The 25,862-nt window shown below is 44.0% G+C and overlaps 1 protein-coding gene across 1 annotated transcript in view; it reads right to left on the bottom strand.

Annotated features, from left to right (window-relative positions):
* Positions 1-25,862, bottom strand: part of FRAS1 (Fraser extracellular matrix complex subunit 1) — a 109,986-nt gene that overhangs the window by 65,269 nt on the left and 18,855 nt on the right. Inside the window, exons 3-10 of the mRNA XM_085059861.1 lie at positions 10,867-10,974; positions 9,451-9,543; positions 8,089-8,248; positions 7,397-7,530; positions 4,748-4,831; positions 4,017-4,118; positions 3,729-3,920; positions 400-489 (exon numbers count right to left, since the gene is read on the bottom strand). Of these exons, the coding sequence (XP_084915987.1) occupies positions 400-489; positions 3,729-3,920; positions 4,017-4,118; positions 4,748-4,831; positions 7,397-7,530; positions 8,089-8,248; positions 9,451-9,543; positions 10,867-10,974 (963 nt within the window). The remainder of the gene's footprint in view (positions 1-399; positions 490-3,728; positions 3,921-4,016; positions 4,119-4,747; positions 4,832-7,396; positions 7,531-8,088; positions 8,249-9,450; positions 9,544-10,866; positions 10,975-25,862) is intronic.

Here is a 25,862-nt window from a genome sequence, read left to right as displayed (position 1 = left end):
ATATTAATAATGGGCTCCTGTTGCAGTAAAGATTATAATCAGTGGGATACATTGGCAGAAAGCTACACTCTGCTCCAGCTCTGTAGCTTCAAATTGATAGGATTAAAATCAACTATCTCTATGAAAAGTGCAAGAAACTTATGAGTAGAGATATTAAATATGAACGGGAAATGATTGATTGAACTGAACTAAGACCAAGGAAAACTGAAATTCTGCAGCTGATGCACACAAGTGTGTCTGCAAATTGCAATAGCAATCTGCAGACAATACTAATGGATTATTTTTCTGCTACACTTGCAAATAATACCCTTCTCAGAGCCAGAGAGGGAGAGCCCATCCCCTCCAAACCTTTGTGAGCAGAACTCACGAGTCCCTGCTCCAAAGTACAAGGATACTCACAGCTTTGGTATGTTCTTTGTAAACACAGTAACTATGACTTGAGATACATTCAGGACAGCACTTCCCATCTAAGTGAATTAATTCTTTGCCCTGTGAAGAAGAGAAAGGTTGCAGCAATTTAGACGGAATCAACATCACCAAAACCACTGTGGAATGCCGAGGCAGAACAGCTCTTGCCCTGGAATGCAATCTCCAATATCTAATTTCACCTTATCTTCTCTCTATCCCACTTCATCTCTGTAGGTATAGTTTGAAAAACGTGCTCAGTGAATATTGCAGTTGCAGAACAAACCTCAGAAAAGGCCTTGGAATTCAGTGATAAGGCCATTACTTCATCCCTAAATCCTGCAGAGAAATACTCCCCCTTTTTACTGTGGATCACTAGGATTTTACCAGACCAACCTCAGGATTCAATGCATAGAAGCTTACCTTCATTTTGAATGTTCTACTTTTATTTCCCCAAGAGAATTTCAAAGCACATGCTCTATTTATCCCAGATGGAAAAAGCCTGTTCTTTGTCACAACTGTACAACTCCGCGGATTCCACTTAAATAACTTCAGTGTGAAGATAAGAATTTAGCAGCAGGAGAAAGGAATAAAGTGCCCCAATTCACCACAACTCTTTGTACCCAAGTGGAAGCTGAATTTAAGAAAAGAGAGAGACTTTGTGCTAGGGAACCAGGACACAGCTCACAAGAAACAGCTTAAATTTCCAAGATTACCAAATTGTTTTTCCGATTTATGCCAACTGGGTTTCTGTTCCAGGATAATTTTCACTGTGCCTCAGCGGCACACTGAATTTTTGTACGGGAGTTATTAAGGACACAGACAGGGTAACAGCAGCACTGGTCACTGTTGGGTTCACCAAGGGAGAACACCTAAGCCAGGACACACTCTGGCATCCCTGAGCAGGGCAACAGAGGAGAAGCCATCTGGTTCTTAGTCACCGAGGACCACACACAGCTTAAATCTCTCTCTGCTGCTTCTATACCTTTCTGCTCTTCAATTACTCCAAAATGCCTTTGGCAGGGTTTGGATCTCATGTCACTACTGTGTACTGTAAACTCGCCCATTCCCACCCACATCCATAAACACAGGCTACAGGAAAACTGAGAACAACTATCCACAGAACACGGCTTGCCTTGCCCAAAAAAATGCAACTATGCTGCTCTGCCAAGGCTCAGAAAAGGGAGAGGCTGTGGGAGATAACTTGTGGCTTTGCTGCAGAGAGATTGATCATATTCCAGATTGAGACCATGTACTCCCAGCTCATAGCCTGCTGAAAATGGCTTTTTGAGGATTAGGTCAGAATCACCATGGACACTTTGCTGGACAAGTTTGTTTGAAAGGGTTTGGAGCTAAACCTCTTGCAGTTCCTATCTGTGGCCTCATTACTCTTTCAGTAGGATGATGTGACCAGAAAATTAATAGTGCCTTATGAAGACATAAATCCAAGTGCTCCTGGCTTCACGTAGGCTCTGATTTATTGAGGCAGGTGCCTAAATAAACAGACCTGCAGCTTCAGAAGGAAAATACAAAGGAAAAAAGAAAACATGGCATTTGCTTTTTGAGTAAATATTTTCTTGTAATTAATTAATGCACACCTTGCACTATTGAGGCAAACTAGGATTGAACATGACTTGAGGAGTTTTGAACCCTACATGTTAACATCTCCAGCTATTGTTGTGGAAAACACCCCTGGCTTTTCTGAATAATGGATTTTTTTTTGTCAGTACCCAAGATGTGAGCATGAATATTAACTAATCCTCCCCACTGAGCCATGACAGCATGCCATCATCATTAGTGTAAATGATCCAATTTACAGCCAGGAGCACGAAGGCATCTCACTCAAACAGCTGCAAGTGAACAAGATTTTATGACAACCACGACTTTTCATCCAGCAAAATTTCTCTGCACAGTTTCAGGTCGAGTGATCAGCAGCAACACCACGGCAGGGGTGACTTTCGGTCCCAAACTCAGTGCATTTTGGTTATTTCAAAGGCACAGTCACAGGTGAACATACACTTTTATACCTTGATACACCCATTTTTACACCATTTGGGAGTCCATGTGTAGATTCTGACTCCTTTGAACACTCATTAAAACAAGCTAATCCAGTGAAACCATTATGTCCAGGCTTTGGCTGGACTTCAGACACACCACAAGGGTGTCTGCTCAAGAATTAGCACACACAGGCAGAGTCACCAGAAAAGCATCACCATTGAGACAGAAAACCCAGAAGGCCACAATTCTTTCCCTTTTCCTCACTGACACTCTGGACAAGTGAGTATAAAACAGACAAGAACCCACCAATTAAAACAGATCGCAGAATCACAGAAAGGTTTGGGTTGGAAGGGACAAATGGCCTTGGACACTTCCAGGGGTGGGACAGCCACAGCTTCTCTGGGCAACCTGTGCCAGGGCCTCACCTCCCTCAGGGAAGAATTTCTTCCTAATATCTAATCTAAGCCTACTTTCTGTCAGTGTGAAGCCAGTCCCTCTTATCATGTCACTCCAGACTGCTGTAAATAGTCTCTCCACCTTTCCTGGAGCCCCTTCAGGTACTGGAAGGCCACAATTAGGTCACCCCAAAGCCTTCTCTTCTCCAGGCTGAGCAATCCCAATCCTCTCAGCCCTTGCAGTGACAAACAACACAGAAGTCTCATCCCACTGCAAAAAAAAAGGCAATTCAAAGCATATTTGTACGTGTGTGGGTGAAGCATTCAACCCTGTCTAATGCATTTTGCACATCCACTACAGAGCAAATATAACATAACCTGGCAGGGAGGGTATTAGTTTTGGAGTAAACAGCACTGGGAATAAAATACCTTGCCAGCTTCACTTCCATGCTAAGGGTTGCATAGAAAAATGAAGAAAAGTAGAACGCCGACTTCCAAACCCAGCTACCCTACTGAAGGCCATTGTAGGACACAGAATGAGGATAAAAGGAACATTTCTTAAGCTTTTAACTGTCTCTGACCTGTATATTTCCCCCATGTTCAGCTCCTGGTAAATCCAGTGATCACCACTGAATCCTCTGTGTGTCTGACCCTCCACCACAGCAAACAGACACAGCATGGGAGGAAATCCAAGTTAAATTAGTCACTGATTCACACTGGTTTTCTTCACAATGGAAGCCCACTGTGCAAACTTACAAGGGAAATTCCAGGTTTGCTCTCCTTCCCTGAGAAATCTTTTTGAGGGGATTGCACAAAACAAGGGCCGGTTCTTTGGGTGTCTCAAGTTGAGAAAAAAGAAAAATGGAGGGGGAAAAAAAAAACCTCCCAAAATTTGACAGATCCATCTTGGGAGAAGAAAACCTCTCTCACCTTGGCACATTCCACTTTGGCACACTCAGCTCCCTGGCAGGTGACTTGCCCCTCCTGGCACACGCAGAAGTCACAGCGGGTGCTGTTCCACATCTCCCCGTGGTACCTGATGGTGCCACCATCCAAGCAGGTGCCTTTGGAAGACACACACTCCTCACAGCACTTCCCGGGGCGCAGCACCTTGTTCTCCCCCTGAAAACGTCACCCAGCAGTGAGCAGGGCACTCTGAAGCCCTTGGCACACTGGAATGTGCAGCCATGGTGGCAGAGGTGGATGATTTTTCGGTACCTTCTCACAGGTGACGTAACCACAGGTCTCCCTCAGACATCTGACTTCCCCTCTCTGACATGCACATGCAGTGCAGGCATTTTTTTTCCACTGTTCCCCATGCTGTTGAAAAAGAACACAGATACAGCTGTCAAACACTCTTGGAAAATAACCAAATTCCTTCCAGAAAGCTGAGCTGCTTATGGAATATGATGTCTCCTTCTGCATGTCTGTATCAGATAATAAACTTTTCTTTAAAAATGCTGATCTACATGATCGGCAAACAGGAAGAAGAGGGATGACGTCTAGATGGCAGTGGGGGTATGTATTTCTCATTAATTGCAAGCTAGTGGCATTGGGGAGGCCTAAACTTCTATTATTAGCCAAAACAATTAGTTTACAGAAAATCCCACATTAAATAATGCATTAAATTAATAATGCATTAAATTAATTCCAGACAACACAACAAAAGTTATAAATACTTTGGTCACCATTGCTTTCTGCTTTCCTCCTTCAAACCAAGTGTGAAAAGAAAGTGCCTCATCTGCTTCACCCAGCAAACTTCCTTTCTGCTGGCCAGCAAATTCTTATCTAGGCCTGATTCCTTTCAACTCTCCTGCCTTTCCAGGAGGGAAAAAAGCAACGTTTGTACTAAGCTATCAGTGCTGGCAGAAAGTCAGATGTTGGGGAGAAGGGAAACAGAGATGTGCCAAAAATTGTGAGTTGTTTTTGGGTGGTTTGTTACAAGTCACCTGGAATGTTCTTCCTGACACCAAGCAGGGCTTTGGGACACATTCTGGGCAGCATTTTCCAGGAGACAGAAGCATAACTTCATCCTAAACAGGAGGCAGAGACAAGGAAAAGAAAACTTGAACAGTTAATGTGGGGGTCAGCATCAGTGCTAGGACTTCCAGGCATTTAGCATCCATGGGATAACCCATTGCCACTCAGGGCTTCATTTTGGCCTGAAAAGCAGCACAAAAGCAGAGGTAAAAGGCTTGAAATATGTTTTCTCTACCTCATTTTCTGGGCTTATTTAGATGGCAGCTGAGGACTGAATACATGGAGAGATGCAGATAAATTCATATATATGGCATAAAGTGATTCTACTCAGGCATACAGATATACAGAGGAAAAAATAAATATACAGCTATGCAGGGAAGCACAATAAAGAAGGAGATGAATGAGAGGATTTTTTTCTGGAATTGCCACATTTTGAGGTTTTGAACGTGTGATTTACACTCACCACCTCTCAGGCATCTGCACTGTTTTAGTTAAATCCATGCATACTGCTTGTACAGGTGTTAAATTACGCTTAAAACTGGATTTTTCTAATTTAAATTTTTTTTATGACGGATTTAAATCATGTTGGAAAAGGCTGGCACTTCACACCAATACAACGTTTCCTGCATGCCTCAACTCCAACCATCCAAAATGTGTCTAATTCCACTGCTCCCAGTCCATGTACATCCAATGGTTTGGAATAGCACTGTTCATCAGCACCTCCATCCAGCCACATCAGGGTGACTGGGAGACTGACTGGTGGACTGGAATTAGAGCAGAAATGCCAAGCACTGTCATCTCATCTTGTTCATTAGTCAAATCTTGGGCTCTCAAAGAAAGACTGGAAGACTTTGTACAAAGGTTACCAAGGACAGATTTCCCAGCAGAGTTAAAAGAATTTTTTTGTGTATTTTGGTGGCATGCAACAGGAATTTTTGGCTTTCTTCTCCCTCAGCACCCAGGGAAGACCACAGTTATCCAAAAGAGGGAAGATCAGAGTTTAATCCTGGGAGAATTTATGTCTTGGCTTTTGATGGAGTGGAGAACGAAGGAAGGGACAGAGATAAAGGTCAATGCAAGAAAACGTTAGGTTTGATTGAGATCAGAACAGGCTCCTTGCACATCCTGCTCATGTTTCTTCCACTGGGAAATTTCCTTGGTAGAAAATATCTGGAACACCATCAGAACTGGCTTTCTGCTGCATTAACTTGGATGCTGCCAGCCAATTACTCTCAAATACATCACAGCAACAACACAGTCACTCCTGTTTCCATAAATTACATCCTAATGATTAGCTGATTAAACATTAGTGCAATGGCTCAGCAGGCAACGCCAGTCCACTTGGAGTGGGAAAGGAGGGATCTAAAGCAGGCATAAATTTGTTTTAATGCAGAGTACTTAGTAAATTAATACTAATGGAGTATCTCAGGACAAAGCAAAACACAATTAGCACACACACACAAACAGGTGGGCTTTCTTCTAGCAAAAAAAAAAAAAAGTGTTAATTGTCCAAACATCTGGTCCAGTAACAGCTGGGAAAGCATCAACAGAGAAAAAAGTACTGCTTTTGGTTTTCTCAGTGAAAAGTTCTCAGTCAGAGAACTTCTGGATTCATCACTGGAGCATAGTAACAGATTTAAAAATACTTGGAAAATGGCAGTCCCTAAAACATAAAGTCATGGTCAGTGACAAGGATTTCCAAGGAGCCAGTTCCAGGCATGCTGCTGTAAAGGAGTGCACCAAGTGGCCCAAAAAAGGGTACAATGGGCCCATATGGAAAGGATCCAAAGAGCACAGTCACACCCTTCAGCACTTTCAATATAATAACAACAAGAATTCCAAAAATTGAGTGATTTGCCCAGAGTTTGGAGTACTGTATAGTTTGCAGCCTTTACTAACCCTGTGTTGACACTGCATGGAGTTTGACTGAATTGATCCTGACATAAATGCTAAAAATTCATCACCTGTCCACAGCAAAGACCTTGGAAACAGGAATGTCCCTGTTCCCTGCTGGACTAAAATCATGAGTTTGCCTAACATCTCTTCCTGGTTTTGCTGTTTTCTAAACAGCAAAGTTCTAAAAGAACACTGCTCTGAGACTTCTCTTTTAGCTCAAGTTGCCTTGTATTTCTGAACTCCTGAAGTCAAAAGGGGAATTTCATCCACATTTGTCTACTCTCAAATGCATTTCCGGAGTTCTTGTAAAAAAAAAAAAAAAAGTAAGAAGACCTGCAAATCAAACTTTCCAGCTGCAAACCAAACACTGAAATTTGTGAAGATAAATCCCATTAAAAATCTTGTCTTTCATTCCTTCGCTCAACAGAAATAAAAACATTTCCTGATCAACTTTAGACAACTTTTTAAACAGAAAACAAAACCCTTTTTTTTTGACAGATTTTGTGCTGCATTAACCAGCAAAGGAAAGGTCTTAGGGAAGAGACACACAGGCTTCACCATCACTCCACATCACTTCTGTAGGTCAAATGCCCCTTTCCCAAATTGCCCACTTGTCACCCAAAAACTTTCCCTGCTAATTTGGACACTGGCATGAGAAATGGATGTAGCCCATAGAAAAGGAGATGATGAGGAATGCTCCTAGAAGGCTGGAGGGTCCTGACCTGGCTGCAGAGCAGAGGCTGGCAGGAAGCAGTGGAGCACTGAGTTGCACCATCCCTGCAGACACATCTGGAGCACCGACCCAGGCTCCAGCCCTTGCCATCCTGGAACACATGGCCATCAAAGGAGCAAGGCTCTAAGGGACAGAAAAACAAGGGGGAAGTTTCTTTTCCAATGTCCTTTAATCCCTTTCCATCACCCATAATTAAAACATAGCTTCTGTGCATCTCAGGACTCAAAATTTCAGTTTGTCAAAGCAAGTAAAGAGACTAAAAATTCCACAAGTTTTCAAAGGGTTTGTGAATTAAGAGCTCTGGATGCACTTCTCCCACGGGGATTCTACAAGAAAAGGCATCCAGTAACTGAAGCATTTTTGGAACCTGCAGTCCAATTGCATAGGGAATAGCTGGGGGATTTTTTCCCAATTTGAATCTCCAAAATGAGGACATATTAGGCACATCTGCTCACTGCTTAAAGCTTATTCCCCACGTTTTGGCCCATGGGTGAAGCCATTAAAAATGTAAATACAGCAGCAGGACAGAAAGAGAATTAAGAGACATGCTTGACTCCAGTGTCTTCCCAACAAAACTGAACAAGAAAAGAAAATAAAAGGTGTCCAGATTTGTGACTGAAAGGAGGTTCTGAGCTCAGATCAATGGAACCAGACAGTGCCTCACTCCCATGTAATACTCACCACCAGGGCCCACACATTTGGGACAGCAGGAGCCCTGGGCAGTGTCCTGCAGCTCCCCTTGTCCACAGGTGAGGGCTGGGCAGGTCCTGGGGCTGCAGGTCACCTTCCCATGGGCACAGGAACACTGGACACATCCCGAGCTGGCCCACTGCGTGCCGTGCTGCACACAACGCAACCAAAGGCACAGAAAGCAGAGTGAGACCTGGAAATAAGTCCTGTCCCTTCCCAAGGCCCTCCTCTCTCAAGGATGAGATTTTGCATCGACAAAACACTGCTTTCTGACCACCTGAGAATGGAACTGGGATGTGAAATGTGATTGTAGGTACAAATATGTCCAAATCCTTCTTGTGGGGATGCCTACCCAAAGGACAGGCTCTAAAAGAGCCAAAAGACAAAAGCAAGAGAGCAACGCAGGAAAATGCAGCACATTTTCCTGGTTTGCACACAAAAAAACCAGCACCAATAAGAAGAAATAAAATGTATTATGATAAAATATAGTCCCACCAAATCACAGGCACAAAGAAATATGAGAAGAGGATGGGTGTGCTACCCCTCCTATTCCAGTTTTTTTTTTTTTTTAGCTTGCAACAGCTTCTTGCTGGCCATGCCTCATGCTGAGACAGAAGGTTACAACATCCATCTCAGGTGTAGAGAGTATGGTTCACATATGCAAATGTGTCTGGGCATTTTAGCATATATGAGATTTGGACCTGACTTGCCTCTTGTCAAACAGAAAACTCTGTAAGAGACCACACACAGGACTTGAGTTTGGCTGTTAAGCCATTTTTCTACATTTGCCTGTTGTTTGACATGATTCATTAACTACTACCCATGAATCTTGATTTTTTTCTTATCTCCAGACACTTATTCTGATTGTTTTGGCCTTTCAGCCCCTCTAGGTGAAACCACATCCCAGAACCTGCTTCTTGAATAATTCAGGATTACAGAATACAGAGCCCAGGTCGCAGAGCAGCAATCAATCTCCAGCAGCATAGATGGCTGCTGAGAGAAAAGCCTTCTCAGAGGACAGCTAATATGTCAAGTTCACTGTGCTTTGCTCCCCTCCTAATGCTACTGCACTGTCTCAGTCATCCACAGAAACAGCAAAGGGACGGAACAAGTGGGGAAATTTCTCCCATTAAGCCATGCAGGACACACAATTGCTCAGCAACACGTTCCCTTTCTGCAAACCCTGCTGCCCCAGCTCCTGCTAGATTCCATTATCTGACAGTGACAGGATATAAACGCAATGATCTGTCCTTCCCCTGCACACCAGGCCAGCATCCTTCACTGGCTGAACCAAACAGGGAGCTAAAAACAGGTAAGGATTGTCCCTTCTGAGGAACTGGACAGAGCACTCACACTGTGGATCTGCCCTTCGTGCTGGCAAAATCCTTCGGCTCGGGAGGCACACTCAGGGCAGCACTTGTTGGAAGCTATTTGGAGCACTTCTCCCTGAAAAGATACAGGATTCCAATAAGCAGTTGACATCAAATAGAGACTACCATAAAGGTGAAGCCAGGAGGCCTCACTGGACCTGGTGCTCTCAGTTCAGAAAGGAAAGGTTTCAAGTGGAATATAGAATGCTGCTACACCACATCCCCTTGCTGAGAGGTGGCACAACACTTTGTGTATTTGACATTTTACCCTCCAAATAGCAGCAGAATATACACCCCAAAGAGTACAATTAGGAATTCTTCAACTGAACCAGTTTTCAAAGAATAGAAAACACTTATTCAAGATGAAACTCAAGATTGTTCACTGAAAGGCCACTGAGAAACACAGGACAGGTGTTGTTGAAACAAGTTCAGCAATATTTGCATAAATGTCAGAGTGAGTAGATAAGAAACAAACTGTGGAGAAGGATGGTGATTTCTGACCTTGCTCATCAGTGGGTGGTTTAGCCTTGAAGCATGAAAGCACTTTTTTAATATGAGATCCTTGGTGATCCTTTTCAATGTTTAAATGACCAGATGTTTATGGAACACTTAAACATTTTGTCTTGAAAATTGCCCATGTCAAGGAATCACACAGATTAGTTTCACACTATAAACCTATTTCCCTTTATGAGCTTTAAAGTTGCCACCTTTTCATTTATCCAACTTTTATCATTTTATCTAATGCACTCATTATTACGTGTGCCATGACAGCACTTTATTTCCCTCCTCCTTAGCACAAAAATTCCTAGTAGTTCAGTCTAGCTTTAATCAATACACAGTGATAATAATGGGGAAAACCAGTAAGAATCAGAATTATTTCCTCATTAGTGCTGTCATATTGGGAAACATTTTAACCTGCTTCACAAAGCCATATAATTATACTGACAGAGCCTCTTTAAAACACTCATTTTCACTGCTATTTGTGCATTCTACCCCAGCAATCCAGATGTTAATGCAAGACCAATTCCATGGCCAATTAATGAAGACCCAGACAAAGACAAGCAGGAGACAAGGAAAGCTCAGCAACCATCACGAGGAAGAAGAAACTGGAAGACAGACAATCTCAGCTCTGTTGTTGCTCAGCAGAGTGGAAAGATGCCCATCTGCATCTTTGAGGGAGCCCCAGCCCCACCTTCCAATGAAGCTGGGCTCATGCTGGGAGGTTTGAGCCCAGTTCAGGGGTTTCCTTTGGGATCAAGCTGCTCCAACACCCGGCCTCTGGCTGGAGTGCAGCCAAGGGGACAAAGGCTTCACAACCAGGTGTTTGCACTCCAATGAGGAGTGAAGGGACGCAGAGCCTGTGCCTGGCTCTGGGCAGCCACACACACTCACCCCTTACCTTCTGGAAGTCACACTGAGGGGCTTTGCAGACTGTAGGCTCACAGGTGACAACACTGTTCCGGCAACGGCAGTCTTGGCAAGAATCTGGCTTCCAGACTGTGTTATTCTGCAAATAAAGTTGGAAATGAGAGCCATGCAGCACAGGGCATGTCCTGTTTTAAAAACATGTCTCAAATAGCTCCATAGAGACAGACTGGAACAGAGACCCCTCCCTCCCACATGCTTATCAAGCCCAAGGTTGGCACTATTCACTCAACAACATCGAACACGCAGCTGAAAGACAAGGCCATGCATGGCAAATAATCAGCTCCAAGGTAATCCATGCATGGCAAAATAATCCAACTTCCAAGAACTCAAGGTGATTGCAACATCTTTGGGAAACTTCTCTGTAAACAGTTTCAGAGGGTCCACACTGCAGGTTGATCCCAGGCTGTGCTGAGGCAGCAGAGGTAGCTTTGAGGCAAACCTGCCCCTGGACACATGGCCAGGTATGAACAGGCTCTACCTGGGCATGATTATTCCAAAACACCATGAAGGAGACTCTGGCCAAGCAGACAGTCTGACAGATCTGGAAACAGCTGCCGCCACCACTCGATCAGTGCACCCAACTGGAACACCCACAGCTAATTTCACCACCCACGCTTGACCCCCTTCCATTCCCTCCGCACTGAGGTCATGATCCCACGCTGCTTCCACAAGAAAATGGGAAGAGGAAGATCAGTTTCTCATCTGAAACTCTCTTCTCTGCTGGACAATCCCTGTCCCTGTTGTATAGACAAACACTGGGCTAAACTCACACCACACAGGATGATTTCCTGTGTAGGATGGACAGTCCCTGTTCCAGCCATCAAAACTCATTTTTAATGGATTTGCAAAGAGACCAGACCTTGCTGCTTATTTACACGATGTAGTGATTTACTTCGATTTACTCACAGTGCAAAGTACAATTTAGGCAAATTAAGCTATGGAAGGATGATTAACAGTTGACTGCCATGAGCACATTTACAACTAACTACTAAAACTGTTAAGCATAATGATAAAATACTGAAATGTGCCTTAAAGGCCCATTAGGCCGTTTAATGAGAGAAAAAAAGCCCTGGAAAACCTGGCCACTTGCTCAGGCACTTCTGCAGAAGCTGTCGGGTGCTGGACCAAGAGTGTCAGTCTGCAAACATCCAGAAACATTGCTAAAAAATCCTTGTGTCTTTTCCCTGCTTTCCAAAGGCATTTCTCTCACATCAAATTGTGCTTCTCTCTTGTGACAAAGGTCAAGCACAGCTTACAAACACTCCATCAGCATCAGAAATTTAGGGAAATTCTCTGTTAATGGAATGGTGGTGGCAATGCTGACCTTAGAAGGTGCACAGCCCCTTGGGATAAGACACCAGCAAGGCAAAGAGGGATGGTAATTCCTGCTCAGGAACACAGCTGGTTCTCCCCTCGCGTACACACGGCTGCGGCTGCAGAACAGAAACCCTGACATCATCTCTGCCAGCAGATTTATGGTGCAGTTAGAGAGGAAATGAAGGTTAAGTGATGTGTGTGCCAAGCTTTAGCTAACACACACATCGGAGTTAACTCATCCCGCTGGCTTCAGCGGCGCTCTGTGTTTGAAATCTGGCAGCTCCCTGCAAGGAAGCCAGCCACAGGGTAACCAGGAGTGGGAATGGAGTGGGAAGATTTAGTGCCTCATCTCTTGCTTCTCCTAAACCTTCACCTCTGGCCTCTCATGCCTATTAAAAATTTTTAAAAAATAAAAATTATTTCCATGTTGGAATCATAACCAAAGGACTTGCACAGCACAAGGTCAGAACAGAACCACCCTTACTCACATTTTGAGACTTAAATGCTCAAGTTTATGGCAAAAAAACCCCTCTTTGGTCTTCTTCCTCCCTGATTTTCTATCATAGCCCAAGCAGGCTGGCTCCTGTCTGTGGGCTCAAATCAGCTGCTTCTAAATTCCTTTTGCCAGGTACCAGATCAAAACCAACACTTCTCTGCAGAGTCTTAAAAATTCATTACCTAGTTAATAGTCAGGAAACTACTGCCTGATTTTTTGGGATATGAGAGTCTTCCACACAGTTCATGCGTCTCAGCGTCCAGGTCTTTGGACAGTTCAACATTTAACTTAAGATTCCTGGCAAAAGACGTAAACTCCAGTTTGGAAAGTCTGGATCCCACCCATCTGTCCCGTTGTGAGGCTTTGTCAGTGCTCACCCAGCATGTAAAAGGACACTCAGAGCTCCCAGGCAATACTGTTTTAAACATAAAGCAAGACTTTTCAGTAGACACTTTAAGAACTGCTGGAAATTCACCTGATGTCTCATCCAAGGCCCTGTACCTCAGTGGACAAATTATCTGCTGCAGTCTAAGTGCTGAATTCCAATCCTGTTGAGAGTGTATTTTTATCAATGACAATTTAAGAGTCTTTTTCCTTACAAGTACTAATATAATTAACAGTATAAATAATGAAATACCATGCAGAGAGTATTTTGAAGACGGAAAGCACTCCTTAAGCGCCAAGTAGTGCCATTATAATTTATTAATTCCCTGGATTTCCCTACATCAAAAGAAGAAACGATACCTAATTCAACTGAATTTTAAAACACCACGCTGCAAGAAGAGAGACATCTACATTACTCGGGCCAGTTTGCAGAACAGGGGCCAAAAAAGAAGAAATGCTCACAAACCTTTTGAGCCTGCAGACACCCAGACCAAGCCGAAATGAAATAAAACTGGAGACACAGGAGCATAGTGTGAGCATGTGATGGGTTTCCAGAATACTGATGAGGATTTAGAAAAAGGCAGGGGAGAAAAAGATAAAAGAAGGAGGCAAGAACACAACCAGCAGTAAAAGCAAAGAAAAAGCTAAAGAAACAAAGAGCAGATGCAGCACAGAGGAAGCTCAGAGCAGCTGTGAGCACTCCTGGTTTGCTGCTGTCACCCTGTCACATCAACCAGAGGACAGAAAGACCTAAATTTCTTGGACCTCAGCTTTTTCAACTGTCTATCATAACTTCACACAACTGTACCTGTCCCTCCTCTACCTCAGCAAAAAAAAAAGGAAAAAAGCCCCACCCAACAAATCAAAAATAATCAGAGTCTGCTATTAATACGCAAAAAGCCTCAGTAATTTAATCAGGTGCCACTTAACACGGGATATCATCACACCAGATAACAGTCTGTGTGCTATTCTGGCACAGTGACTGGGGAAATAAGAAGCATACAGCAGCTGGTTCGTGACCCCTTTCCAGCTCTTATGGCTTCCTGGAAATATCCAGTCCATCCCTAAAATGCCACTGGATGCTGGGGTGTTCCCTGCAGCATGCAGGACCTGTAAAGCCAGTCACTGGGGTGGTGGCATTGCTGCAATTTCTAAGCAGGGAAAAGCCAGCAGAGCACAGCTGCAGCCTTCATGTCAGCCAGGGGTCGAGCTGCAGATTTGTACTGTCACGCCAAAAACAAGGGGGTTGTTGCTCATCGTGTATCCCACTAATCACTCTATAATGATGAGGGGTCTGGAGCATCCATCTCCTGAGGAGAGACTGCGGGAGCTGGACCTGATTAGCCTGGAGAAGATTGAGAGGGGATCTCATCAATCCATACAAATATCTCCAAGGTGTGTCAATAGGATGGTGCCAGAATTATTGGTGTGCCCAGCGACAGGACAAGGAGTAACAACCATAAACAAAAACACAACAAGTTCCACCTCAGCATGAGGAAGGACTTCTTTCCATGAGAGTGGCCAAGCACTGAAACAGCTGTCCAGGGAGGTCATGGAGTCTCCCTCTCTGGAGACATTCCAAATCCACCTGGACACATTCCTGTGTCACCTGCTCCAGATTACCCTGCCTGGGCAGGGGGGGTGGACTGGCTGATCTCCAGAGGTCCCTTCCACCCCCAGCTATTCTGGATTCTGTGATTAATGCTCCAAGGGGCTGCTCTGTCCCCAGGCCACCTGACTGTGCTTTGGGAAGTGGGGAAGCCACACTACAGGGAGATGCCCCAAGGGAGCTCCCAGCCCTAATGCCAGGTCAGATTTACCTCTCAAGTCATCCTGTGCCAGAGACAGCTGAGCAAAGGCAGGGATCAGGTGTCTCAGAGGAGGAATTCCAGGCTGCTTTGTTGAAACCGCAGGCAGAGCCCAGAGCAATTACACTTTTGGTAACAATTACCAGCATCTCCCACCGGCTGCCAAGCGAGGAGCCTTGGCAGCGCCGCAGCCCTGCTTTCATTTGTCATTTCCACTCCAATTACTCAACAATGCCGGGCAATTAGCAGGAGAAGCCCAAACGAGGGGGAAGCAGAGAGAGCACTGCATGGTCTGTGGGGATACCCATTAATGGAGCGATGAGGAGATGAAAGTAATTCAGAGACACATAAAGGATTCCCAGTCTCCATTCGGGTTTGGATTTGATGTTTTATCTTTGGCAATGGGGAGCTGTTGCTCTGCTGAGTGTGTTTTCAGATCTGGTATTTGCTCGCATAGAATAGAAACTCCTTGACAATGGGGTTTTAATGGGCTTATTCCAGCATGCCCACAGTCAGACAGCAACATAGGAATGACTCGGCCTCAGAAATCAAACAGAAATTCAGCTCCTCTCAGTGGAAACAGTTTTAGTCCTACAGTCCTGGGAGAGTACTGAGCAGTTAAGGCAAAGCTCATGGCATGATTAACAACACAGTAACACGAACACACTGTTTCAGGAATTGGGAACTAGTTTTCCCCTTCTTCCAGTCAGGGAATTAAGAAGTTACATAAAGTAAAACAAGGTACTGTTTTCACAGTTCAACAGTCTGCTACGTTTCCAACTGTTCAAGTCTTTCACCAGTTGTACCAGCCTTGTAAAAATCAAGACTCTAAAAATAACACTTCCCAGTAGTCCTAGGATATTTCAGGGATACAAAGACTGTGATATTCCAAAATATTCTTCAAACACTTAGGTGCTGTTGTAAACTTTATCCTATCTTTCCCACAGACACAGAAGCAGTTGCCAGGAAAGAGCCCAAATGAACCGAATGCACTGCGAAAACAGGATAGAGGGAGTAAGACAATGGTTTAAAATCATTGCTTCTAACCAGGATTTAAATCAGCACACAGAGATCTTTGTTCAGACCAAATGGTCAATGTTTTGGGAGCAGCAGTGCTCCCTTAGAAAGATTAATGCCTTTTGGTTTGTCACTATTAGATTCACCCAAAACAAACTTTCTTCTCACATTAAATCCATTGCTAATTGGTGATTGACTATCTATGGTGAATGACTGATAGTAAAAACAATGACTATTTTCTCCCATTTTCTTATGCTGCAGATTTTTTCCATGCCCAATCACGTGTTGATTTTGATGAGCTGCACACACCAGCAATTCTCCTCAGCATCCAGGAAAAACATTTGGGGTCCTCCTGCTGCTTTTTTCCCCTTTACCAAAATAGTTCCTAACCTGCCAACAGGCAAATTTCAAACATCCTCCCCAAAAAGGACTTCTGAATGGATATCAAACCACTAATAGATGTCAAACCTGGAGTGCTTGATTGAACAGCTGTGGAAAAGAGGAGGTAAGGGATTAATTTAATCTAAACTTGATCACAGCTCTAATGATAGCACTTATTACAATATAATGGCTATTTCTGGAGCAGCAGGAGTGCCCATCTCTGCTCTGAGATGCTCTGGATGCTGGTGTACCAATGGCAAAGCATCAAGGAAGTGATGCTCTGCCCCCTTCAAATGGTGCTTCTTGTTCAAAACTTGAACCTGGGAGAGCCACCAGGACATCAGCACTCGACAGCCAATGTATCCCAACACAGATGTGTCAAATGATGAAGTGAGACTGCCAGCAGGATGTGGGATTTCAATTAGAAATGCAGGTTATGGTGGGCCAAATGCTTCCATGTTAACTGCATCTAAGATGGGGCTGAGGGAACAAGACAGACTAAGCCTTTTATCCGATTTCTAACCAAAAAAAACAAAAAAAAAAAAAAAAAAAGAAACCCCAAAACAAAAAACCCCACAAAACCAAAACAAACCATCAGGCCATGAAAATCCTTGCAGTTAATTCAGCAGAGAAAGGAAATATCCTTCACCACCAGTCACAGGCCCTCAGAAGTGCTGCACCAGGTGAAACATAACTCTAATTCTACTTCTTGAAGGCATCAATCCACTCTAGAGCAATTTTGCAAGCCATGTCAGCAAATATACAGCTATCTCCAATTCCAGGCTGGATATTTAGGAAGTATCCTTTCAAAGCAAGGAATTAGACACCTCGAGTCCTACTATTGTCACTGTGGGTCCAAGCACAGTAATCTCCCACACAGCTCCCAGAAAATACAACCCTTTATGTCCTTATCTTCCATCTCAGCTCCCCATGCAGCACGTTAACAAACTGGTTCTCTCCTTCCTTCCAAAGGGAAAGGGGACCCCTGCACAGTCATTAATCTTGGAGAACAAAGGCTTCATTACTGAGCCAAAATGATGAAGAAAAGCCTGTAGAATAAGGAAATGTGCAGGCTGTCCTCATGTCCTCCACTATTGTTTCCAGAGTCTCTGGTCCATTGGGAGCTGTCAAGATTCAACAAGGTGGTAATTTTATGACCAAACCAAATAAAAATAAATGGCAGCAAAAGGTAGGCAACAGCCCAGTGTTTGACTCAAATACGCAGGCTCTTTGCTGCCTTCTGCTACAAATGATTCAATTAAGTTACTGTGGCACACAGAAACTACAGGCTCAAAATAACAAAATCAGGCTTAAAATACCGCCAAAAGGGCGAAGATGTATTTGTGTGCTTCAGCATTGGGGAAAGTGTGATGAAGTTCATTGGGATCAAGAGTGACAGCATGGGGGGAAGGAGAGAAGTTAAACAACACAGTCTTTGGCTTTCACTGGGTCACACGCACTTTAAAAATTATGATTTTTTTACAGTGACAACAAAGTCACACCAAACAGCTGAGGAGAACTACAGTTAACTACCCCTTGCTGAAAGAAGGAATGCCATGGGTACAAAAGCTTATCCTATTCAAGAGCAGTGAGCAGACTGAGGGAGAAGAGGCTAAACCTGTGGAATAACACCAACATGGGAGCAGCTGTGGCCAGAAGGTACAGTGGAGGAAAAAGTAACTCCAGGGCTGGAAAGGGTGGTCAGATGAATCATAAACCGTTGCTTTTCAGGGAGGGAGGTGTAAGAAACAGCTGTGGGAAGCATTTAAACTCCCTCCTGTGAGGCAGATAAAAGATAAACAGAGAAACAGGGCATGGGCCTGCCTCAGCAGGAGAAGTACCAGTCTATTAATTAGCATGATTTGCCATCAGTCAGAAATAAATCATATTATCCATTGGTAAATGGCAGCATTCGACAGGAAATAAATTGCACATGTCTTTGCGCTCATGCTGGAACAGCTCATTTTGCTTTCATTATTCAGAAGCACTGCGTGAAAGGTCATGACAAAAAAAATATTTATCTAAAATTAAAGTCCTGTAATCCTATCTAAAGTATATTTATTTTTTCAATCCATAACACCATGATTCTGTGACCTGATTTCCAATACAATGCCAGGGAGATGTCAGGAGTTGCTCTGAAAATAACCACAATCCATACTTAGTGCATCTTGCCAGTTCCCTCCCTTTACTACAGTTCCTCTTCTACAGAAAAACCAATTTTACAAAATTTGACTGTCCACAGGAGAACCAAGCCCAGGGACAACCATAACCTCTACAGCTCCTGCACATTAATTTTTGTCTCTCACCCTCCCCTCAGTACTTAACATCTCTCCTGGAATAAATCTGCAGTAAAAGCTCGGAACAATTTACACGGCAAGCCCATAATGGGGGCTGGAGCAGCAAGGGTAAGAGGGAGCACATGCATAACCACTTATTTAGACTCTGGAAAACAGACTGGGGGGTTCCTAAATCTCTCCAGTGCTCATCGTTTACAAAAGGGACAGTTTTATATCAAAGCACTTGGCTGTCTCACTGTAGTGGTGTCTTAATCTACAGAAGCTGCTCCATGAAATATTTAGCAGAGGCAAAACATATGCCTCCCTTAAGTTCAGGCTGAGGAAGAAAATGCATCTTCCCTCCATCCTCAGGCAGCAAGAATGGGCTGGATATTACAGTAAACAACACCTGAGAATGTGCTTTTGTTAACCACTTTAATTCTTCTTCTTTAATAAGCTTGACTGAGTGCTTGTTAATGTGTTTTTCAAAGCACATCTCTGGGGTACATAAAGCCTCAGACATCAATGTCTGCACGGATCCAGCAAAAGGAGAAACACAGAGCTTTCCTCACATCCCTCTCCATGCCATGGATATTTGCCAGGCTGAAGACTGCTCCTTGACATGGTGCGAGCCAATTCCTGTCAGGCTACTTCACGCTTGGTTAGAAGTAATTGCTGCCTCATTACAAATTTAATAATGACACTGTGATATGGCAGAACTCTTCCTTGCAATCTCCTTCTCTTCCTTCTTGAAGAATATATGAAACAGATTAACCATTACGCAGCCCAGGTATATTTTTGGGTTTTTTTCTCCTCAAAGAAGGAAATCTCATTTTCCAAGATTTTGTTCATGTAGTTTCTGCATGGCTTAAGAAAAGCATCTCACAATGCTTTTAATTCCAGGTTCCTTTAGGTTCCTGATAAGGTTTTTAGTTTTTCTTCAACTGCATCTACTTTGAGAAGGTCTGGGAAGAGACCCACACTTGAGGGTTTGCCTGTACCCTGAACAATTCACAGCTTCCCTGAAGAATGAAGAGATTTAGGGAAACTGACACAGGAAATGCTCTTAAGGGAAGTGTCCTCTCTACTGAATGGGTTAGGAATGAAACGTCCAGGATGGAGAGGGAGAGGTTCCCTCGTAACACAGCTGTAAAACTTGAGAGGTTATTCCACACTGTCATTTCCCTACCTCCATTCCCACTGTGCTGTGAAAATAGCTGATGTAATCGCCAGCCTGGCACCTTCCTAGAACTACAGAAATCCCACCCCAGCTATGAATGGGACCTATCTGATTGCAGGGATGAACTCAGTCCTAGGGAAGAAGCCCTCCAAAAGTAAAGCAGGTTAATCTCCTTTGTCGCACAAGACTTATTTCTAAGAACGCCACAGCAAAGCACAAAGGAACATTCCCAGAATTACAAGTCCTTTGAGCAGCTCCAATCACAAGCCTTGTTTCAGTGCAACCATATCTCCTGAAGATGCTGGTGATGGGAATTCCCAGCAGCAAGGCCTTGGTGCTTCCAATACTTTCACATGTCTCTCTACCTGTTACTCCCCATGCTTTCAAACACAGCAGCATGTAAATAAAGCACAACCTGATAATAAGAAAGGGTAGGGGATTTAGAAAAATACTGTTGTATTTTTCCTTCCTCTCCTTTCCCTTTTTTTTACCCCCTCAGCAAAGAAAAAAAAACAGGTTGGGATATTGAAGACTACAGAATTCACTTTCTTTCCTGCACAGCTCTTCCACTCCCCTGCACTGGCACACTTCCCAGAGGTCTGTGCACAACAGTGTGGATGGATGGGTTTTCCAAACACCTGCATCCATCATTTGATTTGACCTCCAGAGGCCACATTCTTCTCTGCATCTTTAGTTACTTTTATCTTAAAAAGAAAAAAAGGAAAGTATTGTGGGTCACCAGAATGAAGCTGGCAGCCAGGCTCCCTCCTTTCCTTCTTGCAGGGAAACAACTGTGACTCCCTGGTTCAGTGGTGCCTGGATCAGCCACAGCTCCCAGACTGCACCAACCCAGAGGAGGGCACACCCCAAATCACAGCCTTCACCTTGTGCCTAATATTTCCCACTCAGGGCCATGAGGAATGTTGTTTCAGGCTGTGGAAAGAAACTGCCATAATGTGCAGCCCTGCTGAGACAGTCCATTTTTCAGGAGCTTGGGAACATGAAGTATTTCAGCACTCTTTTCTGTAGTGCAGTAAATATTGCACTTTAAATCCACCTGACAGCTGTTGAAGCCCTGCTAGGAATCCAACCTTCAGGTTCTGGGACCTGAACTACAGCTGTGCTTGCCCTACTCCTGGCAGTGTTCAAAGCCAGGCAGGACAGGGCTTGGAGCAACCTGGGATAGTGGAAGGTGTCCCTGCCCATGGCAGGGGGTGGAACTGGATGAACTTAAAGGTCATTTATGACTGTCTCCTGTTTCTAGGAATACACAACCATCCCTGCTCAAGGAAATGTTGAACAGAGGATGCGCAGTGACAGATGAGTGGGAAGCAGCTGCATTATCACCTTCCAGGACAAACGTGCTAAAATAGCGGCTAAACCCAGTGGGAATTGCAGCCATCCAGCATCCTCTCCTCAAAACATATATCAGACAGCTTCAGATTGAGGTGAGATTCCTAAAAACAAAGAGGAAAGTAAGCCTGGAACTCTTTTTAACACAGCACACTAAAAATCTTCCAGCTTCCCCTCACCTCACAAAGGCCAATAAAAGATGCTTGATGAAAGCCTTGAGACAGCCAGGGCTCTCCCTGCAAAAGCAGATTGCTCCAGGGAAATCCCAGATTCCCCAGCCTCCATCAGCTCCCACTGGGCTGAGATACTGAGACAGCCAAGATACACAGTTCTTGGAAATGAGGATGTACAAAGGCAGAAAAAATTGTTTAACCCCTAATTAATCTGCAGAACTTTCCCACCTCCTGATGAGGAACAGAGAGAGGCAGAATTTTGGAGCCTAGCTCGGAGCACACTTGACTTGAAAACAAGCCAACACACGGATTCTTTTCCTACCCTTCCCTGGATGATTAACCTGGGCACCACTCCCACGTCTGCAGACACAGTACACCAAGACTGAAGTGCCCATGAGCTACGTGCACAAGTCCTATCGTGTCCACCCCACCCTCCCCACCACACCATTTGCACTGGAAAAATATAGAGGTTTATAACAAAAGAGAGTTCTCCTGTCAGGGAGGAGGATTAGCTACCCCACTTTAATTTTTGAAGAAGGCTTATCCAAACATTGTCACAGCTGCATTTCCACCTTGGGTCTGCAAGCATAAGGAAAACGTCATCCAGGATGCCAGGAAAAGGATGGGATTTTTACTCATGTTGCCATGCTAAAGTGAACATATCTGGCTCCAAGAGCAAAAAGGAGGAAAACCTGGGGCAGGACAGCAGACAGGCTCCCAGGCCCCTTGCTGGATCTCCAAGACATGGCCAGGGGAAAAAAAATGGACTTGTACTTCCGATAATCTCCTCCAGCGACATCACCTGCTTGGAATCATCAACACATGGTTCCCACGACATTGCAGGGGATAAGAAAAGATCACAGAGGCTATCCAAACCCCAGAGCCTGCTGGGAATGTTAATCCAGCCTCCTGCCGTCACCCCTGCTATGTGCACTCAGGGCAGCGAACTGAAATCCCCACGCCCAACAAGGGGCTGGTTTGGGAAAACACAAAGTACCTTCAGAAAATCAATAATGTCAGGAGTTACTTCAAAATGCTTTCACTATGGGGGAGGGAAGTATTCCATACATCTTCCTAGAATGTCCTTCTTTCCTGTCATTTCTTCTTTCTTATCCCTGATATTATTCTATTGCTGATAGATGTCATTCATTACATTCTTAATATTCAGCCCATTTTACATAATTTACCATCTCCTGCTTGTTTTGGGGTTTGGCTCTGCTAATTGCTGTAACTTTTCAGAACTTTGCAAGCTGTGGGAAGCCACATTGTGACAAAAAGAAAATCCAAATTTTGCCATCATGATGCCATCTCGTAAGTCAAATCCCTTCACAATTTTCAGATTGCAAAGCCTATTTATCTTTCAATATTTAAGTTTTTAAACTTTTCCAGAACGTAAAGAGACTCTGAAAGGAGATGACATTTTATTGCTGCCTTGAAATACCTCTGAGGAAAAACAGGGTGAAGGATTCCAGTGAGCCACCTTGTCTCACGAAAACATTTGTTTCTAAGACTTAACAGTTCAAAGGAAAATCACTTCAGACAGTGGACAACTTCTTCATGGACCAGAATGCAAAGTAGACCCAAGCCTGCCAGTTTTGGTGACCCAAAACCCAAGGACAGCAAGCAATTATTGTTCTCAATGAAGAGTCACAGCAGCCAGTGTGACACTAGAAGAAAATCAAAAGCTCAAACACACTTAGGGTAAAAAATAATATCACATTTTCTCTCCAAAATGTCTCCTGTGCATGCTGTGCCCTAATTTTTAGCTGGTCACAAGGCCCATCCCAAAGGCTGAGATCTTGATTTGAGCAATGCCAATGTAATGTAAAACAACCTGAATATTTCAGATGGATGGGTCTGGCAAGTCCCTTCCTTCCAGATGTCATTTAAATTTTATAGAGAGGCATAAGAGAAGTGATTTATGCAAGATGGAAGTCCTAGGAGGAGCAGCCTGTCACACACAATACTCATACTTTGTCCGCTGCTGTAATGCAACAGCAAATTGCACAAATTCCAAGAAGGAGAGAGCAGGGAACCTCTAAGGAAACTGGCAGAAAAGCAAAGCTTTCCGCTTCTGTTTCAGCAAGCTGGTAATGAATGATGGCCATTCCTGCTTGGTGACCTTCATAAAACAAGCTGGCAGTGTCAGCTTTACCCCTGCACGGTCACAGGTCTAAATCACATATAAGTGTCCCCTGAAATGGCAATTTCAGCAAAAAGGACAAACCCCAATAAAATCTTACGAGGATGAAGTGATCTTTGATCCCCACAAAGCACTTTGATCAGGCAGCCAGGAGCAGCCAAAACCTGTGGAAGTTTTGGCTGTGATATGCCCTTTGTTAGCAATTTTTTTAACACAAGTATTCAACACCAGTAATTTGCTAGTGTAGTATAACACAGCTTGCTTGATGTCTCCAAAATCTCTGTCTGTAGGAGCCAGGAATATTTGCTGGCAACTTCAGAACTCTGGCTGTTCAGTACACAAGCAGGGTGCCACACTGAAACCCATCCAAGAGCTGTTAATTCAGGGGGAATTTATAAAAGTGAGAGCAAAACCACCTTCCTCATCAGGGGAATTATGACCTTTCAGAAAAAACCTTTGAGCAAGACTGTAAAAAGGAATATGAGGAGGTGCTTCACAATGAATTCTTTAAAAGGGACCAGCAAAAGGCCGACAGCTGCCCTTCTGGAGACCATTTTAGCATCTGCCACTGAGCAATCCAGAAATAAAGCCATCACTCCTCACTGCTCAAACACTACAGTCCAAAAAAGTCAGCAGAAAGCCACCCTTTACCCCACGTTAGATTTTCTTCTTCTCCCAGCAAAACAGTAATTCCTGCTGGTGTTTGTCCAGACCTTGCAGAGGCAAGGTCTCCTCCCTTGGCATCCGGCTAATGAATCAAAACCAAACCCTGCACTTAACAAAACGCACATCTGACCCTGCATCAAAGCTGTACCTTGCCCTGCTTTGATTCTCCTGCAGATAAACAAAATAAAACAAGTCTCTGGTCTACAACCCTCTCATTTCATCCTCTCCCCCAGGCAAGCTGAACTGCCGTCTTGCTAAGGATGGGGGCACTAGAAATGCCCTTGTATAAACATTTGGCTTGTCTCAATTACTCGATCTTTGTGTGTTCAGCATTTTACAGACACATGAGCAAGTACAGGCTTCGTCTACCCTTTTTTCTTTCGTTTCCACTTCATACCTGGTTAAATTCAAGGCAACCAATCCTTCAATTACGAGCGGTGTTAAAGCACAGTTGCAGGGAAAATGGTGTGTGAAGTGCCTGTTTACATCTCCAGTGACTGAGAGAACCATTATCATCCATCCAGTTGTCACAGGCCTTTGTATCATCTGCTCAGGCCATTAGGATTTAATTCTTTTACACGATATCTAACAGTCATTTACTTGTAGGAACTTGCAATTAACAGCATCAAGTCAGGCACAGTTGTAAGAGCTGGAACATTCATTACCAGCCTTGTTGGTCAGTGCTGAAACCAACAGGCACCTGGAATTCCACCTGGGAAAGTGCTCGGCAATGGATTTTACAGCCAGGCCTGGGTCCATGTGGCCAGGCAAACGGTGCAGATGGGATCAAGGAGGCATTGAACACTGCCCAACACTTACACCCAGCTGCCTGCCAAGTCCCCAGAATAATCTGGCTCCTCCTCTTCTCTCAAATCCCATGGTTATGGGTGAGGAGTTATCTCCAGGGAAGTGGCTTGCTCTGCAGTAAGTGCTTTATCCCGAGCCAAGCAGCAATTCCTGGGAGTGCAAGGCTGCTTTCTCCTGCATTCATGTGCAGCAGCTATGGCTTGTTACCTCCCTCCAGGCAGAGCTGGGAAAAAATAAGATGGAGCCAACAGCAACCTCACTGTTGCCCAAAGCAGCAAAGTGTGTTCCAGTGGCTAACCAGATCCATCCAACCCTGCCAGTCGTTCCACCCCGTGAGGCACACATGCACTTCCCCCTTCCTGGAAGTTCACCCTCAGCACGAGCACTGGTGTTAAAATCTCATTAGAAACAACTCTTTTTTAATTGCTTTTCATTTCGATGTTTTCCCTAATTAGAGACATTTTGGAGCTTCACGTGGATCGAGGCAGGTAAGAGGGATGCAAATTAGGATAAGGTTTTCCCAGAAGGCCAGAAAACCTACTTTAGTCTTCTTAGAGGGAGAGAAAAAAAAGACCTGGCACCAAAGCACCCAACTGTCCTGACATGAGATTTTTTTTAAATCTTCCCAAAGAATCCATGCTTTATAGTTGGTTTTTTTTTTAACAGTTCCCAGCAGTGCACCACAACAGGGCTAAGAAGACTCAAAAAATAATGATTTAAAAAAAAAAAATGTTTAACAGACGCCTCAAGAAGAAACAAATAAACTAATTACACTCAACACATGAAAATGCTCTTCTTGGAAAATACCTTTCCTAAGAAAGCACAACTTGCAATGACACAGGTAACTCCAAGTAACAGGAAGGAAATGATAGATAAATAGATAGTTAAATAGATGATCATAAACCAAACATTTCTTCAGGAATGTTCCTTTCAAGGCATCTACAGAAAAGTATTTCCTGGGTTGGA

This window comes from Lichenostomus cassidix, chromosome 4, assembly GCF_008360975.1.
Source record: "Lichenostomus cassidix isolate B80296 chromosome 4, HeHo_3.0, whole genome shotgun sequence".
Taxonomy (NCBI): Eukaryota; Metazoa; Chordata; class Aves; order Passeriformes; family Meliphagidae; genus Lichenostomus; species Lichenostomus cassidix.
The sequence above is the reverse complement of the archived record's forward strand: the minus strand, read 5'-3'. Positions and strand labels throughout refer to the sequence as shown.